Source organism: Cetorhinus maximus, chromosome 14, assembly GCF_964194155.1.
Source record: "Cetorhinus maximus chromosome 14, sCetMax3.hap1.1, whole genome shotgun sequence".
NCBI classification, from domain to species: Eukaryota; Metazoa; Chordata; class Chondrichthyes; order Lamniformes; family Cetorhinidae; genus Cetorhinus; species Cetorhinus maximus.
In genome coordinates, this window is record NC_135892.1 from 69,123,456 (window position 1) to 69,147,759 (window position 24,304).

At 43.9% G+C, this 24,304-nt stretch overlaps 1 protein-coding gene across 1 annotated transcript in view; it reads left to right on the forward strand.

Annotated features, from left to right (window-relative positions):
* Nucleotides 1-24,304, forward strand: part of rps6kc1 (ribosomal protein S6 kinase polypeptide 1) — a 182,846-nt gene that overhangs the window by 126,077 nt on the left and 32,465 nt on the right. Inside the window, exons 11-13 of the mRNA XM_078557053.1 lie at nt 966-1,098; nt 14,381-16,147; nt 16,435-16,524. Coding sequence (XP_078413179.1) covers nt 966-1,098; nt 14,381-16,147; nt 16,435-16,524 — 1,990 coding nt within the window. The remainder of the gene's footprint in view (nt 1-965; nt 1,099-14,380; nt 16,148-16,434; nt 16,525-24,304) is intronic.

Genomic DNA, 24,304 nt, shown 5'->3' on the forward strand with positions numbered 1-24,304 from the left:
GGGAGTAGATTTTACTCTAGTCTTTGTTGGTGAGCTGTTGCACTGTGTCAACTACATTACAATGAGGTCTGAGATCCAATATTGGAGTTGCCTCAGACCTCACTGTTCAGGCAGACCCAAATATCTAGGCCATGAACTTGCCAGTATAATTTCTATTAATTGAATTATCTTTAAGTAAGAATCTAGTGATCAGGACCTCTGTGAATTAATGCAACATAAATCAATAAAACTCATGTGAACGTGCAAATTAGGAGCAGGACTAGTCCCTTCTGCCCCTCGAGCCTGCTGCACCATTTGATATGATCATGGCTTATCTGACTGTGGCCTCTAATTTCCTGTCCAGCCCTTATACCGTTTGTTTCCTTTATCAGTCAAGAATCTGTCTAACTCAGCTTTAAAAATATTTAATGACCCTGCCTCTACTGCTGTCTGGGGAAGAGAATTCCACAGCCTAATGACCCTCTGGGAGAAAAAAATTTCTCCTCACCTCCATCTTATTTTTAAACTCTGTCCCCCCGGTCTCGTCTCTCCAACAAGGAGCAACCTCTTTTCGGCAGAACACGCTCGCACAGTCTACAGCCTTAAAATTCACACTAACCTTTGCTTAGCCTGTATAGTTTTCTATATAATATTCAGTTGCATTTGTTCTGAGGAAAATAACCTAACTGAATAACCTAAATAACCTATTCTGATGACTTAGTTGAGAGAGAGAGAGACTAATAAAAACGTTGACCCATGTAATTGATTTTAATGGCAGCTCAGTGCCATCCTCAGTGTGTTGGATAGCAGCCAAGTGCCATCAGTTAGGCCTTGGGGAGCTTGGGGCACCGAGCAGAAGATGAAGAGGACTAACTGGTTTTCTGAAGCACAAAATAGCACAAATAGATTAGTGTAGTGGATAAGTGCGGAGCACAGCATGTTCTAAAGCAGCAGAGAGTACAACTGACCTTTCTGTTCTCTGTCAGAGTCTGAGGAAAAGCAGCGAGTGCAGTAGGAAAAGAAAGACCATCATTCCCCACTGTGTACCCAACATGGTGCAATTGAAGAAGCAAATCATCTCTGAAGACTCCATCTTTCTTTTGCTGCAGTATGCAGAAGGTGTGTGTTGGTCTTTACTCTATTAAATTTAAGAAGATTTGCGAGCTCACTTTTAACTCACCATTCAGTTTAGTAGATTCCTTCAAAAAAAAAAACCTTCCAAGCATTTTGTGTGGAAGAAGCTACATTACTGTCACATTATTGCATCAAGCGAGGATATTGCTTTTGACAGGGCATCCCTAGTGGGATAACATCATTCTGTGTTCTGTAGGTGAAGTGTGTAAGTTAGCACAGACTTTGGCAAATAAATAAAGCAGATATTTGAAATGTATGCAATTTGATCAGTCTGTCCCCTAAATGCTGTGCATACTGGGTCAAGTGGGATTTTTACTGCTGTGATTGATAAATTTTTGTGAGGTAAGGGCATTGAGGGATATGGAACAAAAGCAGATAAATGGAGTTCAATTAAGTTTATTTGTAGATCAGCCATGGCTAAGAGAATGATGGAACAGACTCAGAGGGCCTTCCTGTCCTATGTTCAGTTATTTAATAAATCCCAGCCTTGAGCAACATTCAAATGATTCAAAGTTCTTGAAAAGCTTTACTATCATTAAGAAAAATCATCACATTGCATAAACAATTCCTGTGACAATTTATGAATTGTCAGGGGAAGGATTTTTCAGATGGTGGGGTTTCCTGCCCTGCCACCTGAACAGTCAGTGGGGAATGTATCCCAGCCAATACTGGCTGCCCTGCAGCCGCTTGACGCTCCTTTGAGCCTTAATTGGCTAGGGACATGACTTCTGCCCCTCACTGAGGAGGAAGTCCCACCCTAGAGAGCTGCCGGTCACACTGATTGGCTGGGAGCTCTGTAGTCCCAGCAGTACCAGGTTCGAGCAGTGGCCACTGCTGGGACTACAGGCCGCCCCCGAAGCAGAGGCGCTAATGGTAAGTCCAGGGTATCGACGGGGACAAAAGAACAAAATACTCACTAAATTTGATCATGTGGAAAAATTGGACCGAAATCTGTCACTACTTAATGATATTCCAAGATTGTTGTGTCTTACTCCCTGTGGAGATCATTGTTTTAGCTTTTCGCTCTTCTAAAAATGGCCTGGATCTACAATTACTTTGGTCATTTAATGCACACTATGTGCACATTGTAAATGTATAGCAAGTACATTTTCATTTTTCTCTCCCAAAATGTGAAAACAGAATGTTGAAGGTAGTTTGTGTTATTGTAATGCATACTATGGGTAATGAATGACTTGTATTTGGATTGTAAAGGTTAAATATGCAATTTAAACTTGATATAAAATATACATTACCCTAGCACTACTAATTTCCACAGCTTGGGTGCTGAGCAACATCACCACCTTTCCCCCCGACTCCTCACCGCCTTAAGGAGGCCCTCACCTGACCTCCATTACGGAACCATCAATGAGCAGTTACAGTGGAAATCCTGCAGATTGGCATCACTTGACCAGTATTTCGGCATCTAAGCTTTGGAAATTAGTACTGGCCTGGGAGTGTTTATTTTATATTGAGTTTAAATTGTATATTTAACCTTTACAATCTAAATGCAAGTCACTTATTACTCATTTATGACCAATGCACTGTGTATGACTGAAATGCAAAGTAGAATCTGAAAGTCTAATCTCTGCTGCTTGTAGCAGTGTGACAGATGACTCTGAAAGGTGTTTCTAATTTTTTTTTTAATGTAGAGCAGAGTAATTTCATCACTATATTGTACACCTTGTGTAAACTTTTGGCGGAATTTTCTGTGCCTGCTGGCATCGGGCGTGTTTGGTGGCGTGAGCAGACAATATGGCGAGAAGGTCAAAAATCAGTTTCACGATATTTTGATCGTCTGCTCAGCCCTTTGACGGTGGGCCACGTATCCCGCCATTGGATGTCGGGCATCTTATTGTAATATGCCTGCATACTATTATAAGGCTAGCCCACCGGACTCATCCCCCCTGCTGGATTGTCCACCGTCACGCCGACGTGTTTCACAGCAGCATATAAAAGACGTGCATTTGGCGGGCTGCACTTTGAGGAGAACTCAGAGGTGAGTACACAGTAATGTTGTGGTGCACTCGCGAGGGATGCCTGTTGTACTTCAACGTTGAGGCGCGTTGTGGGGGGGGTGGGGGGGCAAAGGATACCCTGCGGTTGAGGCGACTTTTGGGGCCAAATGCTGCCCTACAGTTGAAGGTAGTGCACAAGCATGTGGTGGTGGTGGGTGAGGGAACCGGCCATGCATTAGGGACACCTTGTATAAAGTCACCATTCCTCTGCAGCTGAGACAGTTCAGATGCAGCCACATTGATATGATTGGATTTGGGCCTGTAGTTTATCTGTCCACTCAAGCAATGCAGAGGCATCAAAGTGCCACAAAGTGCTCCAGAGCTTTTTACCCCTTGGGCACAGACTGCAAACTAAGGAACGTTTTATTGGACTGCAGAACAGTTGGATGACTGGGCATGTTGTACAATCTCCTTGCTAAAGCTGCTGACGAGCAGTCTCTGGTGGAGACAGTCACAGCCCTTGCAATGTCATCATCCTGGTCTGGACCAGTCTCCCCCATGGTTCAAGCTAACAGTGCAGCCTTGCAGTGCAGGTTAGGAGAATGCCTGTGCCTGAGCTGAGAGCACAGCATGCAGTCCAGTGCCGCCAATGGGTCAGGTGGAGTGGGGCGGAGGAGGGTGGGGTTTCGGGCAGCCATTCAGCGCGCTAATCTCTGGCCATCCAAGTGGTGGCCAGCACTCTCCGGGATACGTTAAGAGGCCTTCAGACTTAACCAAGAGAGGTTCTTGGCACACCCAAGCTAACCCACGCATCTCTCTCTTTCATCCTGCAGGAGGAGTACATCAGAGTCATGGAGCCTGGTGAACTAGCTGTACGCCTCGTGGCTTATAGAGAGCGAAGACGATGGAGAAGAGAGCAACTGAGTCTCCTGGCTGTGCAGAGGGAGGAGCAGCACCCTCTGGAAGAAGGGGCGGCTGTGGCTCCTGCATGTTCCACTGAAGACCCACAATGAGCCGTCGCTGGTCAGCGCCTAGCTAGACCCAGGGTCTATAGATGCCGCTTTTCATTCCTGCAAATCACCGAGACTGCGCATGTCTAGGGAACTAGTCAGTCACATCTGCCAGCTACTGCAGGATTTGGGGGCATGGGGGCATCCACTGCCAGTGGCTGTGAAACTGACCACAGTGCTCAATTTCTACACCAGTGGCTCCTTTCAGGGTTCCACAGGTGATCTCTGTGGGATATCACAAGCCTCCACCACAAATGCATCCATGTGGTCACGGATGCCATCTTCGTGAGGCGTTTCAGGTGGGACCAGGACAGCCAGGATGCAAGACCGATTGGATTTGCCCAGATCTCTAGTTTCCCATGGGTGCAGGTTGCCATCGACTGCACTCACGTGGCACTCAGATCTCTGTCGCAACACACAGTCAACTATGTCAGCCACAAAGGATTCCATTCGCTGAATGTGCAGTTGGTGTGCGACCACCACAAGCACATCATGCAGGTCTGCGCACGGTTCCCAGGGAGTGTGCACAACTCCTATGTTCTCAGTCGGTCACAGATCTCTGATATCTTCCAGGGCCCACAGAGGCTGCAGGGATGGCTCCTCTGGGACAAGGGCTACCCGCAGAGGACGTAGTTGATGACACCCTTGCGGCCTCAGACTGCAGCAGAGCGAATGTATAACGAGGCTCATGCTGCAATGCGCAACTTGGTTGAGCAAACCATCGGGATGCTGAAAATGAGGTTCCGATGCCTGGACCGGTCTGGTGGAGCCCAGCAATATAGTCCACAGCGAGTGTCGTGCATCATCGTCATCTGCTGTGCCCTTTAAAATCTGGTGCTGCAATGGGGAGAGGGGCTGGCTGAGGAGAAGATGCAAGAGCTGGAGGCCTTCTCTGGTGAGGAGGACGTTGATGGTGGTGAGGGTGAGGAGGTCCTCAAAGGCAACGATGACGACGATGAAACTCTTGCACTGGCCAGACCAGGCAGGCGTGCCTGGGAAGCCCTCATGGCTGCTAGATTTGTGAAGGATGATGACACCATGCAGTGAGGAGACACCATAGATCCTCATGTTGCATCAATGAATGTTTGACTCCAGTCTGACTTATGGCAACGCACATACCTTCTGTGAGAATGCTCCTGTCATGGAGATGCAATGGTGGCCCTAATAGTCACTCGATTGCAAGAGGATGATGACAACATGCAGTGTGGACATTCCATAGATCTTCACATAGCCTCTGAGAATGTCTGACTCCTGTCTGGCCGTGGACAGCTTGCTTGCGCTCTGTGATCAGTGTCAGATCATGGTGTTGCAGCCGTAAAACTTTAAAAGCACCTGATCTCTTGTCCCCCTTCAGGAGCACAGCGCCACTGGTCATAGATGCTGAAGAGATGGGGGCCAGCCCCACCTTAAAGGTGCTGAAAGCACACAAAGAGAATGACGGAACTCAGTGACACCTGCTCACGACATTCTGGTAGCAATGACCAGCACCATCAAGATGCAGGCATTAGTAATGTGTCCAGTGAGTGTGTGGCTGGACCAACACTTTGGTCTGAAGGCTGCACAGAGCACAGGGAAGAGGCCCAGGACTGAGTCAGCTGCCTTTATCTTGTGCAGAAAGGTTTCACATCTGAGTGACACAAACACTGCTCATCAGAGCAAGGGGCCATTGGCAGGGAGACGTTCTTGGGAGTTTATTGATAATAGTGAACATTATATACAAGTGATTAACACCCTTGCCCAGGCTGTGCAACTGCATCTTCTTAACCTTCCTAACCCTGCCGCTGGCGTCAGTGATGGAGTTGAGCCCACGCAACGGTGCAGGAGCAATGTCCTGGACCAAGGTCTCCATGGCAGATGCTATCTTGCCAGTGTTGACCTCGGCACGTTGGCATGCTGGCGCCCTTGTCTCAGCCTGAAGGTGGACGGGCTCCTTCGTTCTGCCTTACAATCTGAGGAGTGCAGTGGACATCCCTTCCTGATGTTGCCGAGCTTGCCTTTACAGCTCCAGCAGCTGTGACGTGACCGAGTCCAGGGGCTCGTCATCTGACTTGGACTCAGCAAATTTCTGGCTTTCAGCAGTCCTCCGAGTGCCGGACACTTGGGAAGTCCCTGCCACCGCCTGCTGTGGATCAGACAGTGCGATGTGCTCACCAGATTGTGATCACGAGGCAACTGTAAAGCTAGGTCCACCGAGGTGTGTATCTCTGCGCTGGTGGAGGGTGTGGGTGAGCACTCTGATGGCTGTTCAAGGAAGGTGCCTTCAGGTTCCTCTTCAGAGGTTTCTGCGGGGCTTGATTGGAGGCCTTGGGTTGTGGACTCTATCGGCTGTTTGGCAGATGTGCCTGCGAAAACAAGGCGAGATAATTAGTGCATGACTGTGGCCTGTGAAACAGGACATATTACTCATGGCATGGTTGTCTGATGGATATTGCACTGCTGGATCATCACTTGGTAGAGCACTGCCAATCTCACCGTCAGCACAGGAACGGTCCGGATCCTTGATGGCCAGCTGGATGGCTCTGTTTTCAAAGCCCTTGAGGATCTTGATTTCAGGCATTCCTCCACCAGCCTGAGACCTCTCCCTGTTGTTGTGTGCCAGCTTGTCCTGCGTGAAGACAGATGGAGAGAGTGTAAGCAGGATGCCTGCCAGGCCAGATGATAAGTATACCTGGCATGTGTGGGTACCATGTTGAGTGGTACCATGGACGGGATGAGGACAAATGAAAGTGTGTATGAGAGAGTGAATGGTGATGTCTCTTAAACTGGCAGTGAGTGAGGGCCCTGTGGATGTGTGATGGGTTTGTGAGTGTGTGAGTTGAGAGTGATGAGAAGAGTGACTTACCCTGGTGGAAGGGAGGAGATCATTCATCCTCTTGTGGCACTGGGTGGCTGTCCTCTTTCGGAGGATGTTGGCCCTAACCACGGCTGCCACCGCCTCCCAAGCCGGATTAGTGAGTGTGCTGTCCGTCCTGCGGCCAGAGCGGGGGTAGAGGACATTAGGGTGGGCCTCCACTGCATCCAAAAGGTGCTTGAGGGACGTGTCATTGAACCTGGGGGCTGCAGTCTTTTCGCCTTTCAGGGCCATGTGTTTTTTGCAGCAATCCTGGGCTGGAAGCGCTGAGAGGTGTGCGCGCAGCTGCACTTGAAATATGGCGGGTGTTGAAGCGGTGAGATGATCGCGTGGTGGGTGAATGAGAGCCTGACTGCCATGGAAAAGGCGTGTTTCCCATGAATGCATAAGTAATGTGGTGGGTTTGGAACAAAACTGTGTGAAAGCCGCCACTGCGGCCGGTGGGTAAAATGTCTTTTTAACCACCTGCTACTGCACTTAGTGCAAATGTGGGATGATTTCTCCCTTTGACCCCAAAAGATATTTTCCTGAAGCTCTGTTACAGCCCAGCGTATGAAACATAGAAGGTAAATATGTATCTCTCTATTGCTTTGCAGTAAATGGACCTGTTTTTATGCATATGTCCTCTAATACAAAACTGTTTTGACAAATATCCACTTTATGGAAGTGTTTACTTGCCATTTATTTGTATTTGGCAGTACTCTTTCTTATGCTCTGGCCATATTATAGAATAAAATTATAAGAACATAAGAAATAGGAGCAGGAGTGGGCCATTTGGCCTCTCAAGCCATTCAATAAGAATCAAATCATGGCTGATTTGCCCCAGGCCTCAACTCCTCTTTTGTGCCGGCTCCTCATAGCCCTCAACTCCCTGATATTTCAAAAATCTTTCTACCTTTTTAAATACTTTTAGTGATCTAGCCTCCATAACCCTCTGGGGTAGAGAATTCCAGACATTCACTACCTTCTGAGAGAAGAAATTCCTTCGCATCTCAGTTTTAAATGAGTGTCCCCTTATTCTGTAACTATGTCCCCTAGTTCGAGATTCCCCCACTAGTGGAAACATCTTCTCAACATCTACCCTGTCAAGCCCCCTCAGAATTGTGTATGTTTCAATAACATCACCCCTCATTGTTATAAGCTCTAATGTGTAAAGGCCTAACCCGTTTAGCTGTTCTTGATAAGTCAACCCCTTCATCTCAGGAATCAGCCTAGTGAATCTGTTTTGAACTGCCTGCAATGCCAACGTATTCTTTCTTAAATACAGGGACCAAAACTGTACACAGTACTCCAGGTGCGGCCTCACCAACACCCTGTACAGTTGTAACAAGACTTCCCTATTTTTAAACTCCAACCCCCTAGCAATACAGGCTTAAATTCCATTTGCCTTCTTAATTACTTGCTGCACCTGCATGCTAACGTTTTGTGTTTTATTCACAAGAACACCCGGATCCCTCTGTGCTGCACTTTTTTGGAGTCTCTTTCCAGTTAAATAATAGTCGGCCTTTTGATTCTTATCAAAGTGCATGACCTCACACTTTCCTACATTAAACTCCATCTGCCAAGTTTTTGCCCACTCACTCAACTTGTCTATATTCCCTTGCAGATTGCTTATGCCCTCATCATAACATGTCCTTCCACCTATTTTTGTATCGTCAGCAAATTTAGATACTTTACCCTGTGCCCCCTCCTCCAAGTCATTAATATAGATAGTAAATAATTTAGGCCCTAGGACTGATCCTGTGGCACTCCACTAGTTACATCTTTCCAACCTGAAAAAGATCCATTAATCCTGACTCTCTGTCTTCTTTGTGTTAACCAATCCTCAATCCATGCTAATACATTACCCCCAATACCGTGAGCTCCTGTCTTGTGCAATAGCCTTTTATGTAGCAACTTATTGAATGCCTTCTGGAAATCCAAATACACTGCATCTACCGGTTCCCCTTTATCAACCCTGCTTGTTACATCCTCAAAGAATTCTAGCAAATTTCCCTTTCATAAAATCATGTTGACTCTGTTTGATTGCTTTTCTAAACGTCTTGCTATTTCTTCCTTAATAATGGACTCTAGCATTTTTCCAACTACAGACGGCTGGCTGGCCTATAGTTTCCTGCTTTTTGTCTCCATCCCTTCTTGAGCAGGGGCATCACATTAGCGGTTTTCCAATCTGCTGGGACCCTCCTGGAATCTAGTGAGTTCTGGAATATTTTGGCCAATGCCTTCACTATCTCTGCAGCCACTTCCTTTAAAACCCTTGGATGCAGTCCTGGCGACTTGTCTGCCTTTAGTCTCATTAGTTTGTCAAATGCTTTGTCTCTTGTGATAGAGACTGTTGCAAGATCTTTCCTCCCATTAGCTCCTTGCTTATCTGATATCTTTGGGATGTTTATAGTGTCCTCCACCTTGAAGACCGATGCAAAATATTGGTTTAAATTATCTGCCATTTCCCTGTTCCCTGTTATCAATTCTCCAGTCATATCCTCCAAGGGTCCCATGCTCACTTTAGCCATTCTCTTTCTTTTTATATACCCGTAGAAGCTCTTGCTGTTTGTTTTTATATTTCCTGCCAATTAACTTTCATAATCAATTTTCTCCCTCTTTATTAGTTTTTTCGTCATCCGCTGCTGGTTCCTAAAAAAAAATTCCCAATTCTCTTGCCTACCACTAGTTTTTGCGGCTTTGTATGCCTTAGTTTTTGATTGGATACTCTCCTTGACCGCCTTTGTTAACCACGGGTGGTTCATCTTTCTCATTGAGTCCTTCTTTTTGACCTGGATAAATTTTTTGCTGAGCATTATGAAATATCTGCTTAAATGTCTGCCACTGCTCATCCACTGACCTTCCCCTTAGTCTATTTTCCCAGCCCACTTTAGACAACTCTTTCTTCATACCTCTGTAATTGCCCTTATTTAATTTGAGGACGCTGGTTTGAGACCCAAGTGGCTCGCCCTCAAACTGAATTTGAAATTCTAACATGTTGTGATCACTACCCCCTAGAGGATCCTTGACTACGATACCTCATAATAATCCCACCTCATTACACATTATTAGATCTAAAATAGCCTGTTCCTGGGTAGGTTCTGCAATGTATTACTCTAAGAAACAATCCCTGATGCACTCTACAAATTCGTCTTCCATTTTACTCCTGCCAATTGATTTGTTCAGTCAATATGCAGATTAAAATCACCCTTGACAATTGTAACACCCTTCTTACACCCCTCCATTATTTCCTGATTTATACTTGAGCCTATAGACGACTCCCACCCGTGACTTCTTCCCCTTGCTATTCCTTATTTCCATCCAAACTGATTCCACATCACGATCTATTGCACCTATATCATTACTCACCACTGCACTAATACCTTCCTTTATTAACAAAGCTCCTTTTCCTTTTTGCTTATTTCTCCGGAATGTCAAATATCTTTGAATATTGAGTTTCCAGTTTTGGTCACCCTGCAACCACGTCACTGTAATAGCTATTAAGTCACATTCATTTATTTCCATTTGTGCCGTCAACTCATCTATCTTGTTACAAATGCCGCGTGCATTCAGATAAAGAGTCTTAAGCTTTGACTTTTTACCATTATTACTCATTCTGGTTCTAATTTATACTGCACTCTTCTGCTTATATTTTCTGCCTCTTCCTGTCACACTTTGGTTATCGTTCACCTCTTCACTACCCTGCACCTCTGCTCTCTTATTTCTTTTTGATTTTTAAACTTCCCTTCAATTGAACCCTCCCTCTCACTAATTAGTTTAAATTCCTATCTACTATCCTAGCTTTACGATTCGCCAGGACACTGGTCCCAGCATGGTTTAAATGAAGCCCGTCCCAACGGAACAGCTCTCTCCTTCCCCAGCACCCATGAATCGGAACCCATTTCTCCCACACCAATCTTTGAGCCATGCATTTATCTCTCTAATCTTATTTACACTACGCCAATTTGTACGTGGCTCAGGTAGTAATCCAGAAATTATTACCTTTGTGGTTCTGCTTTTTAATTTAGCCCCGAGCTGCTCGTAGTCCCTCAGCAGAACCTCTTTCCTAGCCCTACCTATGTCATTGGTACCTTTGTGGACCACGACAACTGGATCCTTCCCCTCCCACTCCAAGTACCTCTCCAGCCCAGAAGAGATGTCCTTAACCTTGGCACCAGATAGGCAACACAGCCTTTGGGACTCTGTCTTTGCTGCAGAGAACAGTATCTATTCCCCGAACAATTCTATTCCCTATTGCTACTACATTTCTCTTTTCTCCCCCCACTTGAATGGCGCTCTGTACCATGGTGCTTTGGTCAGTTCGCTCATCCTCCCTGCAGCCTATGCTGTTATCCACACTGGGAGCAAGAACCTCGTACGTATTGGACAAGGACACTGGCTCAGGCTCCTCCAAAGCTAAATTCTGGATCCCCATACCTACCTCACTTGCAGTCACACCCTCCTGCCCCTGACCACATACCAAATTTGACGTAATTAATCTAAGGGGTGTGACTGTCTCCTGAAACAGTGTCCAGGTAACTCTTCCCCCTCCATGATGTGGCGCAGTGTCTGCAGCTCGGACTCCAGCTCCTCAGTTCTGAGCCGAAGTTTCTCAAGCAGCCAACACTTGCTGCAGATGTGGTCACTGTGGATTGCACCGGCATCCACCGCTCCCACATACTACAGCTGCAACACATCGCCTGTCCAGCCTTCTCTATTTAATTAATTAATTTGGATGTTAAATATTTTAAAAATGAATTTCTTAACTGTGCTCTTCAGCTGTAATAATATCTACTGATTTAAACAATTTGGCCAATCAAAAGAGACACGGAAGTGATACCCACCAAATCACCTGTTTTCCTTCTTTGTCACACTTCAGCTCTTGATAGGTAGAAACAGGTTGAAGGGACTCTCTGCTGCCTGTTTTTATCTCCTGCCACCGCTGCCCTTCTCATGCAGGTCTGCTCTCCGTATGCTCTGTGTCCTCCTCTCTCACTCTCCCCTAGGTACTGCTGACTGCCTGTACCAGGGCCCTCCCCTCGCACTCTCCTCAAGGTGCTGCTGACTGCCTGGCTCAGCGTCCTCCTTTTGCACTGTCCTCTGAGTTGAACAATTTGCTAACTCTGTTATAGAGTACTGAGCACCATTCACAGTTTGCAGTTTTGAATTCTAGTCTTGTTTAACATTCAATTACAAAAATATTCTTGAGCTGAATGTTACTGGTGTAGCCTGTTATGTTCAAACATGTTAGATAAAGCACCTCATGGTAAAATTGTCCTTTTGTTAGCGGAGGAAGAACTAATATTAAGTACTATCCCATACTACAAAGCATTTAGAATACAATTTGCTGGAGGAGGCCATTTCACAGCGACCCTATTAATTAGGCTTCTTTCTGCACCTTTCAGCTTAACATTATTTTGCACCGCAACTTGCTGTAAGTGCGAGCTGATAAATGGAGTGGCAAAGAGAACATTTCGGACACCATTGAATGGCGGGACCAACAGTGTATCTCCTTAAGCAATGGGATTTAAGGAATGATGAAGCAGGAGGGTGAATTAGAGTCAAACCGGGTACGGAAAGAGAAATTGAGAGTGGAGAAAAGATTTGATTAAGGGAGAGAGAAAAGAGACAGAGAGGAAAAGTTAAGGCAATTAAAAAAAACAATGCCATTCTAAAAATCTTGAACAATTTACTACCTAAAGGAATGAGACTCGAGGTTTAAATTGTTCAGCTTTTGAGCCAGAGAGGTCAATTGGCATTGCGTTAATAATTATCACATTGTTAAACAGGTCCTTACTCTTAATTGTCAGACTTGACTATACAGTTTGCCACAGAAAGTTAATTAATTTGAAAATCCAGAAAGTCCTTAAAAAATAATAGGGAAGTTAAGTGCAAGATACAACTGGCAAAGTTCTGAAGGCTTGGAATTCATGCCATATCCCTTAATCCCCTGAACCCAATAGCCGATTTGCACATTAATACCGGTGTGCGTCATTAACAACAAGATTTGAGGTGTCAGCTGTGGCTCAGTTCATAGCACCCTCGCCTTTGAGTCAGAAGGTTGTGGGTTCATGTCCCACTCCCGGAAACCAAGAACTGTGAATGTACTCGAAAGAGTTACCCCTGCTCTTTCCCATAGCAATTAACAACAAGATCCAACCCATTGTCTTTAGTTATTGTCTGACACAGCATCTTCAATGCTGTCCACTAAAAGCTCTCAGTTTTGTATATGCTGCTGTCCCAGGAGAATGTGGAGACAGGTTTTGAAGGAATAAATAGAAGTAGAAAAAAATATCAAAACCAATGTCTCCTGTGATAAAACTACCAAATATTATAAGCACTCTGCACATGAGGACCTGGACATTTGGAATGACATCTTTAGTTTTAGCAAAACCTTATTACAAAGGAACTGTTTGATATGCTGGAAGCTGTGATGTGCACTTGGGTTTAAAGTAGTAATTAAATCATTACAATTCAAGCACTTAGAGGAGTATTAAGTAAAGGCTGCCAGTTTATACCTGCATTCCAATCTGGCACAGTAAACACAATCAATTGAACATGATAATAGCCCTAGATGTTCGTGTGGGCTGCCATTATTTGTGCAGATGCTCAGTATGATTTTAGTACCTTAGTGAAGCAGATAATAATAGGCTTTACAGAACAAAATATTTTAGATACATTAACAGAATTAAAGTAAGCACATTGCTTACACTTATTTTCATATGTAAACGATTTTGATTTGTGTAAAAGTGCATGCACCTGTGATTCTATGAAACATTTCTGAGAGTCAGCTTCTTTAATAGACTGTAATGGACGCAAGGCACAAAATATTTCCAAAAGAGTGAAATTTGCAGGGTTACAGGAAAAGGCAGGGGAGTGACACTAGGCAAATTGCTCTGTCGGAGGGCCAGCACAGACGATGGGCTGAATGGCCTTCTGTGCTGGAACCATTCTAAGATTCTTATTATTACAAGAACATTTTAATATTATATATTGAAGTATTCAGATTGATTATTTCTGTAAAGATACAAGCTTTTCAATTGTAGATGTTAAATGTTTGTTGAGCATTTACTTGTCAGGCTGTCCATTTGTTAAGAAAGTCGATAGGACTGCTGCAAGGAAAGAACTCATCTTGTCGTCCCCTAGTGAAGTATCATGTTGCATGTGCAGCTGCAGGATTTCTCAGCTTGCTTTTCACATTGATGTGACTTGGTCCAGAAGGTAATACATGAAATGGCTTTCCCTCCAGAGGTGAAACATTACAATGATACAACCTGCATTTCTCTATGTTATATGGTTAAGAACAATTACACAGGATAGTGCTAAATTGAATATTTTGTTTAATGGTATGTAGGAATAAGTAAGCAGGTTACTCATTCAAGGATAGTGAATCAAGAAACCATCTGTAAAATAAGTTGTCTTGAAGATTTTTTTATTTTTACTAATTATTCTTTTTTTTGTGAACTTAGGGGGTAAACTATGGTCCTATGTAAGCAAATTTCTCCAGAAAAGGTCTGAAGAAAGTTTTGAATCTCATGACTTGGACAAACATGGTCCCAAATCAGCCTCTGTACACTGTAGTTTTACGATGGACCAGTCAAGCACCGAAGGCATGAACAGCAGTGTAGGCTCAGTGGGGAGTGATCTTGGAAATATGCATCAGGGCCTCCCTTTGAAGAGTAACACGACTTCAAGTTCGCAGGATGATAGCAGTGCCCCAGATGAAGATACTCAGGACAATTCACAGGAACTGTTAGGATCACCATCATCGGAATCTGAAGTAGTTGAAGAAGAATGTACCAGTAGCTATCTTACATTGTGTCATGAATATGAACAGGAGAAAAAAGAGCCTGACAGTCTAACTTCTGAAACCTTTCCAACAGTTTGTGAAGATGTGCCTGGAGGCTCCACAGACATGGAAATGACCTCACGGTCACATTCCCTTCTCAGTAACGACAGTCTTTGTTCCCCTACTACAAATCCAGAGCTCCTGCTCTTCACAGAGGACATCAACACTGAGGCTTTTAGCCCAACAAAAACCTCTGAGTCTCTAACTCTGTCCAAAAATAGTCCAATGGAATTTTTCAGAATCGATAGCAAGGATAGTGCAAATGAACTGGTAAGTTTTGACCTTGCAGAAAATTTTCGAAATGCAAAAACAGAATCGGCACCAATTTTTAATCTGGTGCCTGAAGTAGACAATAACAAGAACAATTTCGACACAAGCGGCATTAAGCTGGAGTCAGTTGTCTTTTTGGCCCCTGATACTTGCAGCAGAGGATCCTCAAATGATTCTGTACCAGTTATCTCCTTTCAGGATGCAGCAGGCGGCGATACAAGTAGCTGCGAGGAAGGTAGGCCTGACCTACTAGTGAATTTGCCAGGTGTTATAGAGGACGGTGAGACAGCTGGACTTCTTTTATCTGATAAATGCGGTGTGACTAACATTGATAATTCAGAGAATAGACTCTATGAAAAACCTGACGTTTTACAAATTGTTAATTATAATATTGATCATTGTGTGAATTCACAAGGAGCACTGAAAGAAATTTTACCAAAGGAAGATGGCTCTTGTGATACAGGCATAGATAATATATCAACGCAACAGCTACAACTTTCTGAGCATGTAAAGGAACAAGACCCATACAAGCAAATCAATGCCAGTCTGCATGTTGAGAAAGAAAAGGTAGAACTTAATTCCTTGTTTGCCATCACCCATGCTGAAAATATGCCGCCATGTATGACTGTTGCATCTGGTAGCGTCTCAAAGTCGGAACACAATCATAGAAATCTGAGCCCTATTCCTCAACTCCATGACCAAGCCAGTCCTTATGGTACAGAATCAGGTGAAAATAGTTCAATTTATTCTGATCACAAAGAGGTTTCCCTAACTGTGAAAGAAAAATATACATATGAAAAAGATATTTCTGGTGAAGAGCAGACATATGGAGAACACACCCATAGCTGTGACCAAGACAATGTCCCACGTTCTGAGGACGTAAGTGAAAAGGCAGGGACAGAAAGCCACATTGTCACAAAAACAGATGGAGATAAGCTAGTATCACACATGTTTAAAGAGCTGGAAGAAAGTTTTGTGCAAGCTTCCAATGCTTACATTCCAGAGAGCTCCATTCGATATTGGGCAGCAGAGATAGCTGTAGCCCTTGATGCACTTCATCGAGAAGGAATCATATGCCACGATTTGAACCCAAACAACATCTTGCTGAATGACAAAGGTCAGGAACTTTTGCAAATGCATTTTTTTCCCTAATATCTTTTGCTGTTGCTTACTTGCTTCCAATTAAGTGAGTAGGCGTTTTATCCTATAATTAGTATCTTCATTTCCTGTCTGAAGCCTCATTTCCAGTGCAGTGAATTCACCCACAGTAATAGCCTCTAGTGCTTAATGATGCCATTATTCTTAATGATACTGTTTTTTAGCTACAAAAGAATAATTACAGTTCAGTTCTACAGAAAATGTAGGAAAAAATTGTTTTGATTTCTCATGTCATTTTGTTTTTAGGACACATTCAACTGACGTATTTTAGCAGATGGAGTGAGGTTGACGATTCCTATGACAGCGGTGCCATAGAGAAAATGTACTGCGCCCCAGGTTAGAACACTTAGTTGCATATAAAGTACTTTGTAAGCCTTTCCTTCAGTCTATTATGCAGCCCACATACCTTTCTTTATGTGTATGGTTCATTTGGTATGCAAAGCATTTCTTTGCAATTAAAAAGTGTGACATGGGTAGAATTTATTATTTTTCCAAAAAACGTTTGCTTCTTATGTAAATTTATATTGAATTGGGATTTTATAATTTAAAAAAAACTTTGGGTACTCATAGCTTCCCTGAAAAGAAAGTTGCAAGATTTGCAGGAATAAAATACTATTTTCTGTGCTTAAAATTAGGTCGCAGTAAACACAAAGAGATAATCATAACAACCATTTTTCATTAATCTCTTTGAAACACTAATATACATTCGTCTTGCTGCCAAGAAACTTCTTCCTGTACAGTTTAGGCCTAAGTGAAGCTAATTTCATGATGAAAGCAGAGGCCAATCCTGAAAGCTAAGGTATTTAGTTGGGGCTGGCTGGGGCAAGGAGGGAATGACCTTGGGTAGTTGCTTTGTGTGGTAAATTGTGGGATAGAGGTAGCTTGTGAGCTGTGACTTCAGCCATTGGGGGTTGATTGGAAGCCAGTGGGTGGATTGGAATGGGAAATATGATTGTTTATTGGGAACGTTTGGTCAAAAAGTTACTCCTTGGGGAGCAATTTGCTCTGGGGCAGGTGGGCGGGGGGAGTGAAGCAAGATCTTTTGCATTGGGAGCCATGGGAGGGTTACGTTAAGAGGCTGATGGTTGTGATTTCTGTGTGTTTGGTTTGGAGTTGATCCTGTATTCAGTTGGTCACAATGTTTTGTTTTCAACACCGCTTAAAGATTTTGAGACTGGCCATTGGAGTAATTTTAACTTTGGGTGATAGACGACTGATTCAGTATTGCTCGTTTTACACTGTTATTCACCACTTCTGATTTTAATTTCTATTGACTTCAGTAGAAAAGAAAATTGAAAGACATATGGATGGCTGATTCAGTATTGTCTATTTTACACTGTTATCTAAAGACAAAATGGCCTCCATTGTTTTTAATCTGTAATTGATGGGTGAGGTGGAAAGAGAAATTGACATCCAGAAATGGACATGAACAATTAAAAATGGGGTCTAATTCACATTTCAGGACGTTTTAGTTTAACTGTTTACAACCAAACTAAAATTGAAGAGGAGGACATTTGGGACCTTAGATATACTAAGAGAAAATAAGATATAAATTAAGAGAAGGATAAGAAAGAGAGAATCTCGGAAAATATAAATATCCTTGTAAACAAAATGTTAAATGTGAGTTAACACTTGAGGGGAGAGAGAGGATGGTGAGTTATAAATGGAAATCAGCAGGGACATTTAACAAGCACTTTGCAGCAGTGATTACAAAGGAGGATATTGGAGAGGAGTTAAAACCTGAATTGGGTAAATGTGAGATAAGATATATTATAATCAAAAGGAAATAGAGAAGTTAGTTAAGCTAAAAGAGAAAAGTGCCAAGACCTGATGGATACACCCAAAAGTGCTGAAGGAAATGGAGAACAAATTATAGAGAGCATGCGAGTCATATTCCAGGGCCTGAATTTTTCGCTGGTCGGGCGCGTGCGATCGGTGGACCAGGGAGCGGACGGGAAATGGGCTCCCCAACCGCGATCGGCCCCCTGACCGCGATTTCACGCTGGTTGGCCAGTTAACAGCCAGACAGTGTGAAACGCGCATTGAGAAAGGCTCAGCACTGCCGGTGGGGGCAGGAAGAGGGTGGGCGCTGACATCATTGCAGGTGCTGGTGAGTGCTTCCATTGAGCTCCCTGAAGGCAGACAGATGGCTCAGGGAGCTGCAGAACTCCACAGAATAAGCAAAACAACAAAAATGCTGCAAAATATGTCCATGCAGCACAATCAAGCACCTGAAAGCATGTCTCATTAAAAAAAAGCAATCCGCAGATATCTCTTCTTTTATTTCCCCATGGAGATTTCACCCTGCCCTGGATCAAAGTTTGAGCAAAAATGTAAAGGCCGCCTGGCTGACTGGCCCGTCCGCCAACCGTAAAAGTGGACAGGCCACGAAAAATCTTAATTGCCCACTTAATTGTTGGCGGGTGCATTTCTGACTGCTGAGCGCGCCCACCGAGTGAGATATCGAACGAAGGTGCGATGACGTCGGGACGCTTGCCGATGTCATCTCACTATTTCGCAGCCGGTTGGGTTGGGCGTACGCCTGCCTGCCTGCGGGACATAAATTTCTGGCCCGGGCTTTGTATGTGGTGTGTACTGGAGGACTGAAGAGTGACCAATGTAATACCCGGTTTTAAATAACATTTAGTTTAACGTTCATGGTAATGTACCCTCCAATTCTTTTCATCCATATGCGGAATGAATTTTACCATCACAAATCGCAAGGTAACGTGCAGATGTGTGCCACCAGTAGAAACAATAAAAACCTGTATATAATATATATTTTAAAAAACTTATCATTGGTGTGGAAGAGGAAGAAAGAATACCACTCCCAGTCATTGATGTGGTAACATGCTAGTCTACATATTAACAGTTTTACTGAATTCAATTTTAAATTTACCATGGTGACATTTGAGCTCACACCTCTTGGTTTTAAGTTTAGTACCATAACCACTACACTTTCATACATGAGAGAGGCATTTATTAGTTTTTATATTGTAGCTTGTATTTTAGTCATTTGGCAGAAGAAAAACTGAATTGATAGCAATGGGTCAAGACAAGACCAGGATCTTTTGTTTCAGTTTGACGAGCTCAAAATAGAAAGAGCTAAGGAGGCTTGCCTTTTGAATTGATAGAAAATGTAGAGATGGCAACTTATTATTTTTTCAGCTTATTGAGTGTTTTCTTCACTTAAAACTGCTATGAATAGTGAGGAAAATAGTTCAGTCATTTCTAGACCTCAACAAACATAATCGGGCTGAGAGAAAGTGTTCTGAATTTGGAAAGAGGTTGGCTCTTGTGAAGGAGGGTGAAGGCTGGAGAGACAGTGTTCCTTCAACATACACTTAATTTACAGGGAGAAACTACATCTGGGAACCGAAGAAGAAAGTTTGTGGAGAATGAAATCCCAGGAGGGAGAATGACTGTTAAGGGGAAGCAGTGGCATTTATCCCTGCTACAGTTCTTTAAAAATTAAAAATCTGTGAATTGTGAAATAATAAACTGGTTCACCATTTTTAAAGGAAATTGCCTCTCACAATGCAAACAAAAGTGAATTGCGGAGATGTAGAATTTAGAACTATGCAGTTTAAAATGTCCCATGACATAACCTCAGAAGAACTTTTGCATTATTATTTGGAGATCTGGGCTAGGAATCCAAAATTTCTCTCAAACTCCTAGAAAAGCCCTTTGTTATGATCCTTGGCCAGACCCCAGGACATGGGGGCGAGATCCGGTTAGGAACTAATAACGTTTTGTTTAAAGCAGATAATGTTTGAGAGTCAAGATGCTTACTAAGTGAATAAAGCCACAAGATTCCACGGGTTTTGAACAATCAAAAATAAACTTTACAAGTCCAGAAAGATAAAACAATTTACAATATCTATCTTATACTCTAACATTCAGGGTAAGTATGAGGCACATGTAAATTAACAGGCGAACTGTGGTCGGACACACTATACTACACAATAGGTGACAAGTGTGACCAAAATAAATTCCATGGATTTCTCAACAACCCACCCAGATGTTTGTCACATTGTGAGCCAACCAATCTCACTGAAACTTTGTCTTTCTCACGAGGGTTTCCAATTTCTACATTTGAAGATCTAGCCTTGGATTTCTCTTCAGAAAGTCGCTCTCACTTGGATATCTTCAACAATGACCCTCCTCGCTGGGTTTCAATTTTGCTTTCCAAGATCCCTTTCTCCTGGATCTCCGAGTACACACAAGCTTCACCTTCCAAGCACAATTTCAGATCTTTGGCCAAACAGAACACCACTGCTCCAAAGTGGGTACCTTTGCCCCAACGGCCCGCAGCACAGAATCACCAACCTTTGGTTGCCTTCTCAGATCTTCAGGTCTTCTCTTGTGCCCACTTCACTCAAAGTCTGCTCCCTGTAGTTCTTTCTTGAATTTGGAGCCTATTACTCTGCTCCTTTGTTTAACTTCACTTAATGGGACTTATTCCCGTCCCCTGTCTTCATCCCTCACCTGGTGCTACGTTTTGGGACTTCTCTCTGTCCCCCTCCCTGGTTTGGGACTTTCTCTCTGTGCCCCTCCTGTGTTCTGCTCCCTGAGACACACTCAAGATAATGACACTCTGTCTTAGGTCACCTGTCCTGGATTTTCACAGCGTTCTGTTTCATTTCTTCTGCGCAGGCGCGCAGGGCTGGTCCCTGGCCTAAGGAACATAGAACCTCGAACTGCGCATGTGCGGCCAGTTCCCGGCTGGCACATGTGCAGGAAGCCGGAGATTCTTCTGGAACTGGAGTTCCCGGCCTACGACCTAAAGGTAAGTATTTGAGTTTCATCACACCTTGTGTTTTTAATGCGTCGAATGTCTTTGGGATCAACTTTCCTTTAATAATTCTACAAAACCAGCTGCAGCATAATCACTAGATTAGTGGTATTATGCAGTCCAAAATTCCCTTAAGAACTCCGAATAAATTACTAACTCTTAATAACTTACTCTTTCAACTCATCTCCTGTTTGCTGCTTCTCGCCTTAGGCTTGCTGCCTCCCATGTGAGGGCTCGAGAGAGGGGTGGCGAGAGGGTGAGGGGGTTGGAGGGAATGAGAGGGGCGGCGAGAGGGTGGGGGGGTGGAGGGAATGAGAGGGGTGGCGAGAGGGTGAGGGGGTTGGAGGGAATGAGAGGGGCGGCGAGAGGGTGAGGGGGTTGGAGGGAATGAGAGGGGCTGCGAGAGGGTGGGGGGTGGGGTGGAGGGAATGAGAGGGGCGGCGAGAGGTTGGGGGGGGGTGGTGGAGGGAATGAGAGGGACTCCAAGCAGGTGGGTTGAAGAAGAAAACGACGGGCCACAAGAAAAACAAATATTGACATGGCTTCAGGATTTGACCTGAGTGAATTTTGACTATTAATTCCAGCTGATTAATCATGTCAGGCTTGGCTCCCATCCATTAATTTCCTGTCTTGGAGGAGTCTACCAGCTCTTTGGTCATTGGCCAGAGTGGCAGTAAACCTCATTTAACCATCAGGATGTCCGTAGCTGTAATAATTAAGTGCATGGCACTTGATGAACTGTTGCGCAGCTGCACAGACGCAAAGCTTAGAGGGTACTGTGACCTGTGGTAATTAAAATGTTGTAATCTTTAATTAAAATGGAATTACTAAATATCTAGATACTAGAAACTAGAAGGAACCAATAGATATTTTAGAAAGGAAAAGTATATGTAACAGACCTGAAACAATCCTTTGAAGAGATGGCAGATATGGATAGGTAAATGTGTTGTAGATTGACTTTCAGGAGCCTTTGACAATGAGTCTTTAAAGAACATTAATGGGCATGTAACTAGGTGAAGGGTAACAAATTAGATGAAAATCTCCTTAGAAGAGAGAAAACAAAGAGTCAAAGTCAATTGCAGTCAACGGACTGTAAAATTGAGTGTGTGATATGAGGTTGCTGACCCGCTATACGTTTTCCACCCAGCGGCTTATGTTAAAACTAACTCTAAGGTTTTTATTATAGTGTATCCATTAAATTGTGACTCAACATGTTTTTGGATAAGTTTCAATTTTGGTATGTCTCATAATTGGGAAAAATAGCAAAGTTGGGGATAGAACGAGAACAACTCGAGGATTTGGACTGGGTCAGCACATGTGGTTGTTTTCAGCATAGCCAGTCCAGGATGAGTAGGTGTGGTCTATGACTAGAAAGATTTGAATGGGGCAAGGTGGGTTGAGAAGCAATCTTGCCTGAAAAGAAGGATCAGAAAAGTCACCATGGAAGGCTTGCACTAATACCAATGAGGTCAGACATGCTGGAAAAACATTCAGAGGGAAACCCCAATAAAAACTGGGAAAGGGGGAAAACTCAAATGCTAGGACCCAAGAAAGCTTAGGACTCTGTGAGCAAAACTTTCCCATTTTATTCTGTGAATTACTTAAGCTTTTATTTTTTTAATACATATATTCGTAGATGCAACTTTAACTTTGGTATACAATTGACAGTGTTACAGACAGAGAACAAACAGAACATATGTTGGAAATGTGGAGTTCAATGGAATTCATTAGAAGCACAGCAGGACCAAATTTTGTGGGCATGCAGATTATCAGTGAGCCAAACTGATCATTCCTGCATTTGCACCATGTGATCTCCAGCATGTGTAGTATTTTATGTTTTGCTGTTTCGTAGTATTAGGGTGGGATGAGGAAGCATTTTAAAAAAATTTATAATTGAATCGTAGAATGGTTACAGCACGGAAGAAGACCATTCAGCCTGTCGTGTTTGTGCTTGCCCTCCGCAAGAGCAATTCACCTAGTGCCACTTCCCTGTCCTTTTACCCACAACCCTGTATTGTTTTTCTCTTCAGCTGCTTATCCAATTCACTTTTGAAAGCCCCAATTGTTTCTGCCTCCAATTAACTCTCAGGCAGTGCATTCCAGATCCTAACCACTAGCTCCACTAAAAGGTTTTTCCTCGTGTTGCCGTTAATTCTTTTGCCAACCACCTTAAATTGGTGCCCCGTGGTTCTCGATCTTTCCACCAATGGGAACAGTTTCTCTCCACTTACTCTGTCCAGACCCCTCATGATTTTGAACACCGCTATCGAATCTCTTCTTACCCTTCTGTTCTCTAAGAAGGACAGCCCTAGCTTTGCCAATCTGTCCACGGAACTGAAATCGCTCATACCTGGAACTATTCTTGTAAATCTTTTCTGCACCTTCACTTAAGCCTTCATGCCTTTCCTAAAGTGCAGTGCCCAGAATTGGCCATTTGAGGCTGAACCAGTGTTTTATAGGGCAGAATTTTGCCCTTGATGGGCAGGCGGGCCCCACCGGCTTAGCGGCGGGCGGGCAGCTGATTGCTGCCGCCGAAATGGGCCCCGCCGCCATTTTAAGTGGGTGGGTCAATTAAGGCCCGCCCAGCGGGCCGCCCGACAGGAAGTGCTATGCGCTTCCTGTGTGGGGGGGATTCCCCAACTGTCAGAGTGCGCTCTTTTGCACATGCGTGCGAAAGACCGTACATCTCCCTGAGGCGAAGTGCTGCCTCAGGGAGATCGCTGAAAGGCTGGCAAATATAAAAAATAGAAGAATAAAAAATTAATTAACATGTCCCCCTCATGTGAAAATGTCACACGAGATGAGGCATGTTAATGAAATAAACAAAAACTTTATTAAACGTTTTTAAAACCGCTATCATACCTCATCCTGCCACTGGATGAGGTTTGTAAAAAAATCACCTGCCCGTTGGGCCCGTGCGCCGAGCCGAAGTTCGCACGGGCCCCTCAAAATCGTCGACAATTGGCAAGTTAAGGGCCTTAATGAGGCCTTTAATTAATGGCAGGCGCGTGTCCGCTGACCGAAATATCGTGATGCTATGCGCTGACATCGGGACGCTCGCGTGACATTTTAAGCACTGGCATACGGGTTCCGCCACCTGCACGCCAGCCAGGAGATTCTGCCCATAAAGTTCATCATAACTTCATTGTTTTTGTACACTGTGCCTCTTTTTATAAAGCCTGTGCTCCCAAACACCTTTTTAACCTCTTTCTGAACCTGCCACATTGAATTATTTTTGCCCATATACCCCCAGGTATCTCTGTTCTTGCACCCCCTTTAGAATTGTGCCCTTTATTTTCTATTGTCTCTCCATGTTTGTCC